At 33.8% G+C, this 14259-nt stretch overlaps 1 protein-coding gene across 2 annotated transcripts in view; it reads right to left on the bottom strand.

Annotated features, from left to right (window-relative positions):
* Nucleotides 1-14259, bottom strand: part of Npl4 (nuclear protein localization 4) — a 536510-nt gene that overhangs the window by 492716 nt on the left and 29535 nt on the right. For both annotated transcript variants that reach the window (XM_090377858.1, XM_090377859.1), the window contains one exon: nt 6920-7035. In XM_090377858.1, coding sequence (XP_090233984.1) covers nt 6920-7035 — 116 coding nt within the window. The remainder of the gene's footprint in view (nt 1-6919; nt 7036-14259) is intronic.

The raw sequence follows: 14259 nt of genomic DNA, 5'->3' as shown, positions 1-14259 counted from the left end.
CCGTTGAGCGAAGAAAATTTTTATATAGTGAACGGATTAGGAGAGAATTAACTTGGTACGCACTGTTCGCATTTCTGGCCTGCAGGCAATTTAGGCAATTAGTGCTGCTGCGTGGATTAAGAGAGCTAAAGCATTCTACAACTTAGTGGTACCCGGTAAAACCTATCCGACCACCTGTCCCACATACGGAGGAGTCACGCTAGCAAGAGTGAGCAGATCAAGGTTTATTCCCAATGGGCTGTGGTCCACCTTCTACTGCAGTGGTGTCCAACCTTTTCCCGTACAGGGGCCATATTCAAAAAAATTCAAAGTTAGATTTCTTTAGTGTGTTACATTTCCATATCTTGTTGCATGTAAAAGTAAAATTGAAAATATTCGAAAATTTTATTAAGTACAATACACAATTACATTTACTGAACAAAACAATTAATGAGAAAATGTTTTTGATAATTAACAAAATGTAAAATGCTGTTTTAGTTCGCTTTCCTTGTGGACCGTAGGCTGGACACCTTTGTGAATCAACTGTAAGTGCCCCTTTCAAGAATTAGAAAAGCAATTTTCTTTTACCCCGACAAATAATCATCTGTTGTTTCGCGGAAGTGCATTATCCACATTTTTCCGTAAATTTTCCTTATCTCTGTTTACTGGATCACATACCTGAATATCCAAATGACACCGATATTTTGGACAGTTTCAAAAAAAAGAAAACAAAAAATTCAAATTTAAGAACTAGTGACAATACCTATGACGAGAGAAGGTAAACGAGGACAACGAAGGTATCAATCTTTCTAAACATGAATTGTTGGCATTTAGTGAAAGTGAAGTTAGAAAATTGTCAATTAGATTACAGTTAAATGAAAGAGATGCAATTCGTGGATACCAAATTGATGAGGTTTCAGAAGAATTGAAGCATTTGATGAAGGCTCTGAGTACGATACCAATTTCATCAAGTGAATGTGAAAGAGGATTTTCACAAATGAATCTGATCGCCAGCCCAACCAGCACTTTGTTGATGACAAAAACAGTTTCTTTACTACTGTTTCTTAAAATTGTAAGGCAAACCGCTGACCAGCTTCAATCCAGCAAAACATGTCGATTTGTGGCTGCTTCGGAAACGTCATTCGGCAACCGACATACAAAGAGGAAGAAAAGAAGTCAGCATAGGACAGGGGTCGGCAACCTGCAGCTCTTTTAACATGTAACTGCGGCTCTAACTTTACAGCTCACATGAAGCACAATTTGAAATGGAGTTAGAGGACTTAAAAATCAAGGACATGTGGAGTGCAAAACTAAAATGCCTTAAAACTGAAATTGAGGATTTGGAGAGGCAAAAGGCTGGACCCATATAAAATTTGAAAATATTTGCGTTCGGACTTCTCTCAGAAATTAACGACATTCTCACTAAAATTGATTATAATTTTGTATGTACTTTATCTATTTGGAATAAAATTTTAACTCAAGCAGATAAAGTCAATAAAGCCATTCAGTCGAAAAATATAACTGTAACTAAAGCTTCCCAATTGTTGAATGGGCTGGTGTTATGTGTAAAAGAAATGAGAGAATATGAATTTGAACACATTTTTGAAGAATGTGCCGATGTTGCTAAATGCATAAATATAACAACAGAATTAAAAAACCAAAGAAAGAGAGGAGCAAAAATGTTACAACTTTACAAAGCCAGCAGTGAGAATTGATTTCTCCACTAAAAAGGCATGTAAAATAAAAATAAATGAGACTTTAGATACACCCATATGTCAGCTAACCTGGAGGTATGAAAAATTTAATGATATAGCCACAGGCTTCCATTTTCTCTCTGGCACAAAAATTGAATCTATGACTGTCGTTGAATTACAAGATGCCGATCTCGCATTAAAGTATGACGAAGATTTAAATGCTGTAGAAATTGTCAGAAATAGCAAGTTTTAAAATGCATGCTACAGCTATTTTGCCAAACGTAGGTTCAGCCACTACCTTGAATTTATTGAAAATTATTCATCAATATGAACTGTTAGAATAGTCTCCCAACCTGAAAGTGGCATTAAGAATATTTTTAATGGTTCCACTGACAACTGCATCATGTGAAAGAGGTTTCGGCAAACTGAAATTGGTTAAAAACTATTTACAGTCAATATTTTCACCAATTATCGATGACTTTTCATCACTGAAAGCTTGCAAAATAAAATTGTAATCTGCATATAAAATCTGTGTCTGTCTGAAATATATTATTGTTAATTTATTAAAGAAATATTGTTTATTTAAAATTAGGATTATTCTAATTTGTGGCATTTTTGACGAAACATTTGTTTCAATGTATTATAATATTGTAATTATTTTTTAAATGAATGACACATAAATAAATCTGTTATATATTTCTAATAAATACTGCTTAATGAAAATAAAAATCACTTTAAACAGTTTATTTTTTTTTGTCATCCTTTTATTTTTATTAAAAAGGTGTACCAGAAATGTATTTTAAATAAGTCATTTTTTTTAATTAAAATTTTTTAAAAAATATTTTAGAGGAGGGTGCAATTTTTCATTCTTGCCTCAGGTACTAAAATGGCTCGGTATGGCCCTGTGTTTGTACACAACATCCAAAAATTTCATTAATCCATAAAACATATTCTCTCCACTTTTACTTTACTCAGTGAATGTATCATGAATAGTAAAACTAACAGAGCAAACTGATCTGCATAAAGATCTCAACCTCCCAAAAACTTTCTAATTCATTTCACAAATATACATGATGTCCATTTTTACCTACCATATGCCAAGCCCCTTGGCATGGAGTCTCAATTTATAAGTTGCTTCAAGAACTACTCATCTCGGTTATCCTAACTATTTTCACTTTGCTTTCGCTTCAAATGTTGTACACAGGGCTCCCATGCCTTGGTTTTTCCACCCAGATCTGGGTTTTTTGATTGTCATCTGGGTTGATAGATTTTTTTCACAAAAATATCTCATTATCTGGGTTTTTTCGGTAATTTTTAATTTTAAGTCAAAATTTATTTTTAATTCTTGTAAATACAATAAAATTTAATACATTTAATAACAGTTTACAATTTTCTTAATTGTATATTCTAACAATACTGATCATAATTTGTAATATCTCAAGTGCTTGTATACAAAATACTACAAATGTAAAAGGATTTCAAAGTTTTCACAGGGTTCTACACTATGGTTTTCGTTCATGTTACTAACATGTATGCGCAGCCTACTGAGCAGGCGGAAGGCAGTCTTTACTGCACAGTCTTTCATGATCGTTCGTGGTATTACTGCATTATTTGGTGTGAGTTTTAAATTTATGCGTGTACTACATACAGTGATATAATAAATTTAAATTGTAGTGACTATTTCTATTTTATGTTAATGGATTAGTGCTTTATTTTTTATTTTATAGAACATTTTTAAATAAGATAACTGCTAACTAGCCATACCCACAAATTGCTCACAATGTCTGAAACTTGTTCCCCACAGAGAAAGATGAGTAAACGGTGGTATACTCAAAATTTTAGGAATGAATGGTTAGAAGATCCAGAATTAAAGGATTGGTTGAAAGAAGACAGTAATGAAAAAGGTGTGCCTTACTGTATTTGTTGTGAAATGAAATTAAAAAATGCCAATAAATCGATGTTACTAGCACATAAAAATACAGTTAAACATAAAAAAAGTGCAAATATTGCTAAGACAAGTTCAATGTTAGACACGTTCTTCACAAAAAGTAAACCTACAGAGAATGAAAAATTATCAAAGGCAGAGTTAACAATTGCTGCACTAATTTCTGAGCATAATATTCCATTTGTGCAATGTGATCACCTTATAGAAGCATGTAAGAAAGCATTTCATGATAGCAATATTGCAAAACAAGTTCAGATAAAGGCGACTAAAGTCTCTTATCTTATACAAGATGGCATAGCCTATCATGAAAAAATATACATTTCTAACATATGCAGAAACAACAAGTTTTCAATGATAATAGATGAAAGTACAGATTTATCTTTATCGCAAGTTCTAGCTGTTGTTATTAGATATTCTGATATTCAAAAACTTGATGTTGTAGATGTATTACTTAACACTGTTTGTGTCGAAAATGGTACTTCAGAAGGGTTTTATCAAGATGTAAAAGATCCTTTCATCGAAAAAAACATTCAAATAAGTAATCTCGTTGGCTTTGGAAGTGATAATTGTGCCACTATGATGGGTACTAAGAGTGGATTCCAGTCATTGCTAAAAAAGGATGTACCATCAGTATTTATAATGGGATGTGTTTGCCATTCTTCTGCATTATGTGCTAGTCATTCAGTCAAGGTACTACCCATCATATCTAGAAATATTTATAAAAGATATCTCTTGTTATTTTTCCCATAGTAATAAAAGATTAAACAAATTCAAAATGATTCAAGATGTTGTAGATACTGCTAAGCATAAATCATGTTGGTTATCCCGTGGCAATGTAATAAAAATTATTATTGAGCAGTGGGATGCGTTAGTTCTTTATTTTCAGTCTCAATCAAAAATTGACAAAATCGATGGTGGAGGGAATATTTACAATACTATGATCACCAAAGGAACTAAGCATATGTTGTTGTTTTTAGGATATGTACTGGAGAAAATAAACTGCCTGAATATTGAATTTCAATCTGAGCATTTCAGATTGCACTTACTTCATTCAATGGTTTTAATTGAGTATAAAAATATTCTTAGTTTTTTCATAAAAGAAGTCATTACTTTGTACAAAGCTGGTTGAAATTGATCCAAGCAATGCAATAAATCATAAGCCTCTGAATAAAATATATTTGGGAGGCCGTTGTATGGCCTTATTAAATTCAACACCGCTTGGTGACAGTGAAAGCAGGTTTAAAAATGATTGTTTAAAATTTCTTGTTGAACTTTGTATGGAAATCAGAAAAAGATTTCCTCTAAATGACAATGGAATTATCGCCAGTCTCAATGTTCTTGGCCCAGCAGTGATATATGATTGTGCCAAATCGCCATCCTCAATTTTCCATTTAGCAATGCAGTTCCCTCACCTTGTTTCTGAAGACAAAATAGATCTTCTAGATGATGAATTTTGTTTAAATCAAGATTTAGATCTCTCTTACAAAACCATCCCTGAGTTTTGGTATCTGTTATGTAATGTAAAAGACGGCTTTAATAATTCTAAATATGAGATTTTATCTAACTTTATGACCAGTCTAACTATTTTACTTCACTCTTCGGCAAGCGTAGAAAGAATCTTCTCCCAAGTAAAACATATAAAAACAAAAGCCACAAACTCCCTTAAACCAGAAACTGCGAAAGATCGACTAGTGGCAAAACAGGCGATAAATAGATCTAATCAAAATTGCTATATATGGAAACCTAAATCAGAATTGGTAAAAGAAGTCATACAAGGAACTTGTCATAAAAGATAAGAAGAACGTTTGAAAAAAATGAAAGAACTTCAAAAAATAAATGTGGAGGGAACTGAATGGGATGAAAATTCTGATTACAATTAAATAAAAGATATTTATGCATGGTAAGTTTTATCTTATTTGTGTTGCTATACTATATGATGAAAACTAAGTTTTTTTTGGGTTTATTTTAGTTGCAATCTAAGTTTTTTTAAAATTAGTGAGTGGGAGCCCTGGTTGTACATGTGCGTGTCTACATTGATATTCCTTGTCATTGACTTCCTAACTTGGACGTCTCTAACTTCTCCTTATGACATATACTACTATATGTACTCTTACTATGACATACACTACTATACAATATAGTATACACTATATAAAATTTTGTATAGTGCGTATTTCTTACTTGGATCGAAGAATCAAGTAAGAAATACGCAGAGTGGGTATTGAATAAAATTGGCAGGCCTAAAATTCTTCTTCATAACATCACCAAAAGGAAACTGAAGTTTTTTGGTCATATAGCAAGAATGGAAAACTTTCTGTTGAATATAATGGGAGGAAAAATCGAGGGGAAGAGGTGCAGAGGAAGACCTGCAACCCCAGGGGATCAACACCTGGTGATATTGTTGTTCTTATTTGGTTTTTAGGAGCATTAGCAACTAAGGCCATATTGCTCCGGGGATATGCGGTTGTCATTCCCTGACCTTTCCGCATCCTCTGTATTTGGTGGTCACGGGCTCGAACCCCGGGTCTAATCAAGAAGCATGTGCTACATACTGCTGCTCCTGCCCACCTGGCTACGGAGGCGCCTCAACACCTGGGGAGTATGAGCTTGGCACACCCAGGGTCCTGAGCTGGATATCATCATTCTTCTCTTTCTTGGTGATTCCCTTCTACTTTTGACTCTCTCTCTCTAAGTGACTCGGGAATTTTTTTTTTTACTGGTGCAGCAAAAGCCCCATGCTTTTGCTGCACCAGTTGCCTCACCATATAGTTAATAATAATAATAACTCTAGGTGGAAGGATGGATAGGATCGGTGATTCTGGGCATGACACTTTGCGATGCCGCTCATAGAGCACATGATCGATGCAGTTGGAGGAATTTGTTGGTGGCCACAGCAGCTCCTTAGGGAGCTATGTGACTGGAAGAAGAAGATATAAAATTTATTGCTGCTACATACATATTGAAAGTATACAATTTAGTTTTGTAAGCAGAACAGATTTCCACGTGAATTTGTACAAATGCATTAACTAAATCTATAAGTATGGAAATATTTAAAGAAAGGTTAAAGTAAATAAACAAGGAGAAATGATTTCTGTACTTCACTAACTGCTTCTTAAAACTAATAAAGTTAATTTATTAATAATAACTCATAATAAATAAATATGTATTAATTTAAATATTTTCATAAAAAAGGGAGTCTTCCAGACCCTGCGTTTTACTAACAAATTAAGGATCACAGAAATAAGATTTTTTACAAAAATAGTTAATAAAACCTTAAAAAACATCTTTATCTGATTCTTACTTTACACTGTACTGCAATAAAGACTTCCTTTCAAGAGAAGGAATAAGACCATCTTTATCCCTTCCTTTATATATATGAAAACAGAAAACACTTGGCAAGCTAAAGGCACTTTGAACCTAAACAAATGAAATCTCTCTTTTACCAGAACAAAGTACTTGTTTAAGATTTCACAATAAAATACTGCAATAAGAATAAAAATTAAACAAAAAAAAAGCTCTTAAAACAATAATTAATGTTTAAATCTGACAAATATCTTTAATTCAAAATAAATATTAATGTATGAACTTGATCAATGCAGAGCTTAGATATAATAAGTTAATTACAACACACACACACACACAGTATAACATGTGTTAGAAATATGAAATTAAGCATTTTTTTTTATCTTTATGTTTCAGTACCAGCAACTCTGGGGAATCAGATGATACAGCAAAGAGGTTAGAAAACATTTCACCAAGAGCATTTGGCTACTGCAGTTGACACTGAAACATCCATTATACTCTAGGTTTGATGAAGGATGAGATATATATTTTCCCTTCATTTCCTGAATTTTGTCCCAGACCACATTGGAGCTGGTTTGATGAAGGTTCACTTGGAGATGTAATACTGATACAATCTGTTTTGACTTTTACAGTGAATATAGCAAATATAGCTTGGGCTCGTGCACATTTAAAAACTATCAGTTTAGTCGTGGTAAGATGTTGTCAAAATATCCCCCAACCTTTGTTTTGTACCTTCATTTGCTGCTATGCATTCTAAATCCACCATGGTTTGGGAAATGGTGGAAACCAAGCAGATGCTTAGAATGGCAACTGCAGCTGCATGAGTAATATTTTCTGTGATGCGCCTCACTGCGTCATTTATAAGACCACTCCTCTGCCAGATGCGGGAAGGCATTCCAGTCAGCCTGATCAATCTTCCCCTGTGATAACTTAAATGGAAAACATGGTCTTCCACTAAGCAGGGTAGTTACAACAATCTATATGGAAGAGATCGTTTCTGTACAAGACTTCTTCCACCTCCCAAGTAATGAAGGGGAGAAGAAAAAAAAAAGATCAACTGCAGAAAACATACGTAAAGTCGTGTGGAAGAAAATGTTAGCGTTTCCAACATTCAGAAGGGAGAGGCCATAAGCATATGCTCACTGTTCCCTTCCACTAACGTCGGCACTACATTGAAATACCTGAGAAGATGGAGATCCTATTATGCAACTGCATAATAGGATCATCAAAGTGTATCTGAGAGATGTCAGTCCCAAGTAGCATATAGAGAGTACACTGTTAATTAAAACCCTACCATAAAGAGAATTGCTACTCATTGCATCATCTGTGAAACAAAGGACCAGCAGTGAACCTTAACCTTTTTCTAGTTGTCTGCCAAGTCATGTTCCATCACACTCGTTCACTTTGCAGTGAGGCAATTTTTATTATCTTGAATTTTTGCAGGTTGTGAAAAGATGATAGACAAAAGAATCACACAATGAATCAACCTCAAATTTTTTAGCAAACTAAAGAAAACACCAACTGAAAGTCACAAGTTTTTACTTTGAGTCTATGGGAAAAATACTATGTGAAGAGCTTGCATGTTTGAATGAGATAAAAGGTTTTTAAAAGGAAGAGAGAATGTGGGAGACAATGAACAATCAGAAGGTCAGGTATCCATGAAAATCAATGAAAATATGGACCGGGTAACATTAGTTAAAAGTGATTATTGTTTAAGCATTAGAATGGTGGCATCAGAACTCAATATAAACAAAGAAAGGATTAGACAAATTTTAACTGAAAATTCAGGCATGAGAAAAACATGTCAAGATGGTGCCAAAAATTTGGAATGTAAGATAAAAGAATGAGCAGGCCCCACATTTGCAAAGATGTTTGGAAAAAAATGAAGATCCAGACTATGAGTACTGTAATTACTTGCAATGAAAGTTGGCTGTTCCAGTACGACCCAGACACTAAAAGGCAGTCAGTGATATTGAAGATAAAACAATACCCCAGATCAAAAAAAGCAAGAATATTAAAATCAAAAATGAAAACCATAATTCTTTTCTTCAATATCGAAGAAATTATTATAGCTGAATATATCCCATGCAGGCATAAAGTACTTCCTCACTATGCAAAAGAACTGCAGTTTCAGACTCTCCACAGGCAGAAGATTCTTTTTTTTTTTCATTTTTTCATTTTCATTTTTTTCATTTTTCAGGCAAAATGTCTACAACATTTTGCAGAAGAAATGTCTATGATGAAGTCAGAATTACCTTTCTCATGGGTCTGCTATGAAAATCAATTTCCAAAATGGAATTGAAAGGTTTTAAACTTATTGATAAAATAAATTTACACAAAAAATTCTTCAATTTATCACAGAGTAATGACCCAAGGACATGGATGTGAGGCATGCTGGATTGAAAAGATATGCTTTGATTTTCAAATGTTGGCATTTATACATTAACATTTAAAAGAAACAAGAGAAATGCTTTATTCAAGTCAGAAAACAGAAACTCAGAAGAGAGCAATTCAGAAGTTCTTTTGGATCCTGAACTAGATCTGAACTTCAGTCAGAGAAATTCAATAGTTATCATTTGTTGTACCTTCCAGTTTGGTAACTGAAAAAGTGTCTTGACAAGAAAATGGAAAGAAATGCAAAAACAGATGTTACATTTGACCACAGAGCCAAGATGCAAGAGCATTTCAGAATCTTTTATTTCAGTGGCATGCACTAGTTAAAATTATTTAAATTATCTTTCCTTTCAACACTTCTTTCTGCTAGAAAGAAGTAGATTTCCACCAAGTATCCACTACTTTCATAGGAAGGCATGCAACTCCCTTTTCAGCACACAAATGAATAAGATGACATGGATAGCCCTATTACCAATTGCTCAATATCATCTTTTATACCTATTCTTGCTACTCTAGTTTTTAATGTTACCATAAAAATGCTAAGTACAGACAGACAATTTTTCTGAAGGAATCAGACTTGCATTCAGGATGTTCAGAAGATGTTCCCATGTACCCTGCAGAGTCACTTTCCATTGATGGCAGTTATAACAAGCTTTTTTATTATTTTTTTTTTTTCCCAAAAGGTCACCACAATAAGATATGGCTTGGAATCAACTTGATTAGTACCAACTGGGGCTCACAATACCAGTCAAAATCTTAATACCGGTATTTTGATATTTCTAAATTTATGAAAACAGGATACCGGTATTCCAAAAAAAACATTTTTCACAATAAATTTTGATGACAATTAGGAGCAATAAAGTAAGGAAAAAACAAGTAGCTACTTGAATTCACGTTTTAAATCAAACTTTTATTACAATAATAAATATTCTAGCAAAAATTATTAAATATACAGTTATTCTAAATACAAAAAAAATAAGTATCCATACTACCTGCCCGAATAAAGCGAGCTGTTAAGAAACTCAATAGTGTTATCGTTTAAACTGGATCTAATTTTGGTATATACAGTAAACCCCCGCTATTCGCGGGGGTTACATTCCTGGGAAATTCCACGAATACTGAGTTATGGCTCCCACTGTAATAAAGGGGTTCAGTTCCAAAGTATGAAATATATAAGAAAAACTAGTCTAAAATTTTGTCTGTGTATGTATGTATTATATGTACATAGTGAAATGTACATACAGGCATACCTCGATTAACGAATAGGATGCGTTCCACGAAATTACAAGCGAAACTTCGTTTTCAGAGGTAAAAATACTATGGCCAGAATAGGGATACGTTCCTACGTAAAGAAAATGAAAAGCTTTTTTTCGAACAAAGAAAAGTTTTATTAAATAAACAGTCAACTTACATACAAAGTGAAATCACATTTTAAAATATGAGGTTAAAGTTGATTGTTTATGCTTTTTTTTCTCTTTCATTTAACAATTGCCTATACGGAGTTATTGCATTTAACACTGATCGCTTAACTATAACACTTCTTCCTAAATCAGGATCATTTTCACTAAAAAAATTTAAAACGTTTTCAATGTCATTTAAGCACCTTTTTAAATCTTTGGTTGTTAACACTTTTTCGGCAGGAACTTCTTTAACTTCGCCTTCATTATCTTTGTCTTCGTTGCTAACAAGGTTTTCTAAATCTTCCACTGAAAAACCATCACTTCTGCATTCAATAAATTTCTAACATCCTCTTCATCGACATTTTCGAAACCTATTGATTGAGCCATCTGGATAACTTCATTTCTAATTTCTTGGATGTTATTTTCTTCTTCTAGTACAACTTCTGGCCATATTTTGCGCCAAACTCCATTTAAGCATTTCTTAGTGACTTCTTTCCAAGAACTATCAATGTTTTCAATTGCGTTTTTAATGGTGTAGTTTTTCCAAAAAGTTTTAACTGTCATTTCCTCTTTATCCTCTAGTTCAGTTAAATTGCTTAATGTTCGACGCAGATAATAAGCTTTAAATGATGCTATTACTCCCTGATCCAATGGCTGAATCAGGGAAGTTGTGTTTGCTGGAAGAAACACAACTTTGACAGGAATGCATGTGTCCAACGTGTTAAGATCAGTAGGATGTCCCGGAGCATTGTCTAACAACAAAAGAGCTTTTTCTTCAAAGTTGTTTTTTTGACAATACCGTTTTACTCCAGGACAAAAGTGGTTAACAAACCAATCAGTAAATAACTCCTTGGTAACCCACGCTTTTCTATTTGCTTTCCATATTACAGGTAAATTCATTTTTATGTTACCTTTTAACGCCCTCGGATTTTCTGAATGGTAAACTAATAACAATTTTAATTTATAATCGCCAGAGGCATTTGATCCAAAGAGTAACGTTAAACGGTCTTTGGCTGCTTTGAACCCAGCAGCTGATTTTTCTTCAATAGAAATGAAGCTTTTTGTTGGTAGCCGTTTCCAGAACAAACCGCTTTCGTCAACATTGAACACCAAATTTGGTGGAAAATTTCCACGTTCAATTATTTCCTTTAGTTTTTTTGGAAACTTATTTGCAGCTTCTCCTGTTAATTTTACACTATGAATCCTGGCCCGTTTTTTAAATTTCTCGAACCAACCACGAGAAGCCCCAAAGGTTTCCGTAATTTCTTCAGTTTGTTTAGATTTCAGGTGATTAAACAAAAATAATGCTTTTTCTTGAATCACCATTTGACTTAAAGGCATATGACGTTGTGACATATCATCTATCCACAAACTTAACATTTTCTCCATTTTTTCTAAAATTGGATTCCTTAAGCGAGTTAATTTTGCCGCTGTAACATCTGTACAATTCTGAGCAGACTGTTTTATTTTTTCTGATTGACTTAGTATGGTTGTTAAAGTTGATTGCGCTAATCCTAAAGAATGTGCCACATCGGATTTTCTTTCGCCGCTTTCGACACGTCGTACGATATTTAGTTTAGTTTCCAAAGAAATTGCTTTTCTTTTCTTTGATTCTGTCATTTTAATTAACTAAAACAAAAATATTTCTATTAAAATTTAGAAAATCTACGTTATGTAATGCTACAAAGAACCTACGTCGATTATTGCAATGCACCACACTGAAACAACGTCAATCATGTAAACAACAACTAAATTATGCGATCGACGCGCAAAACTGTTATAACAGACACGCCCGCAGCTCAGGAGCACTCGGGAATACGTAACGAGTTGCCGTCAGTCACCAATCGAATGATTGTCGGGCGTTGGTCTTAAATTGGAATATTTTTTTTATGTTAAATGGGGCTTGAAATTGCGGACTTCGTTATATCGAGGCTTCGTTATCAGAGGTAACATTAACCGAGGTATGCCTGTATGTACCTTCATAATATGTACATAGTGAAATGTACATATGTACCTTCATAATATGTACATAGTGAAATGCACATATGTACCTTCATAATATGTACATAGTGAAATGCAAGCATATGGCATTGAAATGAAAATAAGAAACAATTTAATATTAAATGTAATATTTATTAGAAATTTCAAACCAGCGCCTTTGCTAGGTAAAAAACTTATCCCGCGAGTGCTATCACCAGTTTCGCTAAAGGAGTTTTGCCTTTTCACGAATGATGAGTTTTATTTTTAGTTCGGTCTTCTATCCACAGATTTAAAGCCTTTTCCATTTTTTCTAATTTAACATCACGAGTTACAGAGCAAATTTTTGAAGCAATTAGCACGTTTTCACTGACACTACAGTGGACTTTTTCTTCCAATTTTTTGATTGATCATACTGTTGACTCATTGATTTTATAAATGAGTTGCCACTGAGGAGACACTTTCACCATTAGAAATTTTGTCTAATAACTCAATTTTATTCGCTAATGTCATCACCTTCTTTGATCTTTTCACATTTCCCTTGTTATTCGTAGCCATATTTTTGTACGGGTTAGAAAGAACTTGTCCACAATAAAGTCACTTTCTTCCGTTAAAAAGCTCGAAAAAGTCTGTTTTACACTGGAAAACGGTAGATTTATCACTTTTGTAAGCATATCAATTTACAAATTGATAAATTTATTCAATTTATAAGCATATAAATTAAAAGCAAACGACGAAACCTTCCATGACAAGCACATAACACATACTGAACAAGGATTAGCGAGAAACATCCACGCTCGCGATTTTGTCAACCCTCTCCCCAATTCACTGAGCGCTGTTTTGACCGGGAAAGATAATTTTAGCCACGCCCAATTTTTTCTGGCAGAAAATGTTCATGGCGCTTTAAAATTTACATTTTTTTAGGTTTCATTTTATATTAAATCAGCAACCGCGAATACACGAGTAGCGGGGGTTTACTGTATTTAATTAGCAGCAGAAAACGTCTTTTTGGATTCTGTGCTGGTTGGTGCTTTGTACTGAGATAGTCATAGAAGAGTTGCAGTTAACCCCCAACCCCTTATTCCCTCATCTCCAAAAAAATCTTATGTCCTTTTTATCAAAAATAATAAATATTTCCTTTTTTGACTTTTTATGGCACTATATCCGTATTAACGAAAAAGAGGGACTGACATTTAAGCTTGGTGTGGAAACCAAATCTAAGTTGTAAGGGGGGTTATTTATTAATTTTTATTTCCCTCTACCTTAGTATTGCCGTCAGTGGCCATTGTTATGATTTTCGTACAGCAGCTCCCCTCAAGCACTAAGCCCCGCAAGCTACCTGACTACATTAAAAAAAAATGAGAATTTCCAGGAGCTGAGGGATATACCCCCCCCCCCACACACACGAGTATATATATTATATATCGTATCATATATATTATATGTGAGCTGCCAGTTTCTCCAGAGCAATGACAAATATAAAACAAAACAACTGTGTATAACAATCCCTCATTTGCAAATTCAGCAGTATTAATGATTTATTGTTGGCAATTTTATAACCTTTATG

The sequence above is a fragment of the Mastigoproctus giganteus genome, chromosome 7, assembly GCF_048544385.1.
Source record: "Mastigoproctus giganteus isolate SK-2022 chromosome 7, ASM4854438v1, whole genome shotgun sequence".
NCBI classification, from domain to species: Eukaryota; Metazoa; Arthropoda; class Arachnida; order Uropygi; family Thelyphonidae; genus Mastigoproctus; species Mastigoproctus giganteus.
The sequence above is the reverse complement of the archived record's forward strand: the minus strand, read 5'-3'. Positions and strand labels throughout refer to the sequence as shown.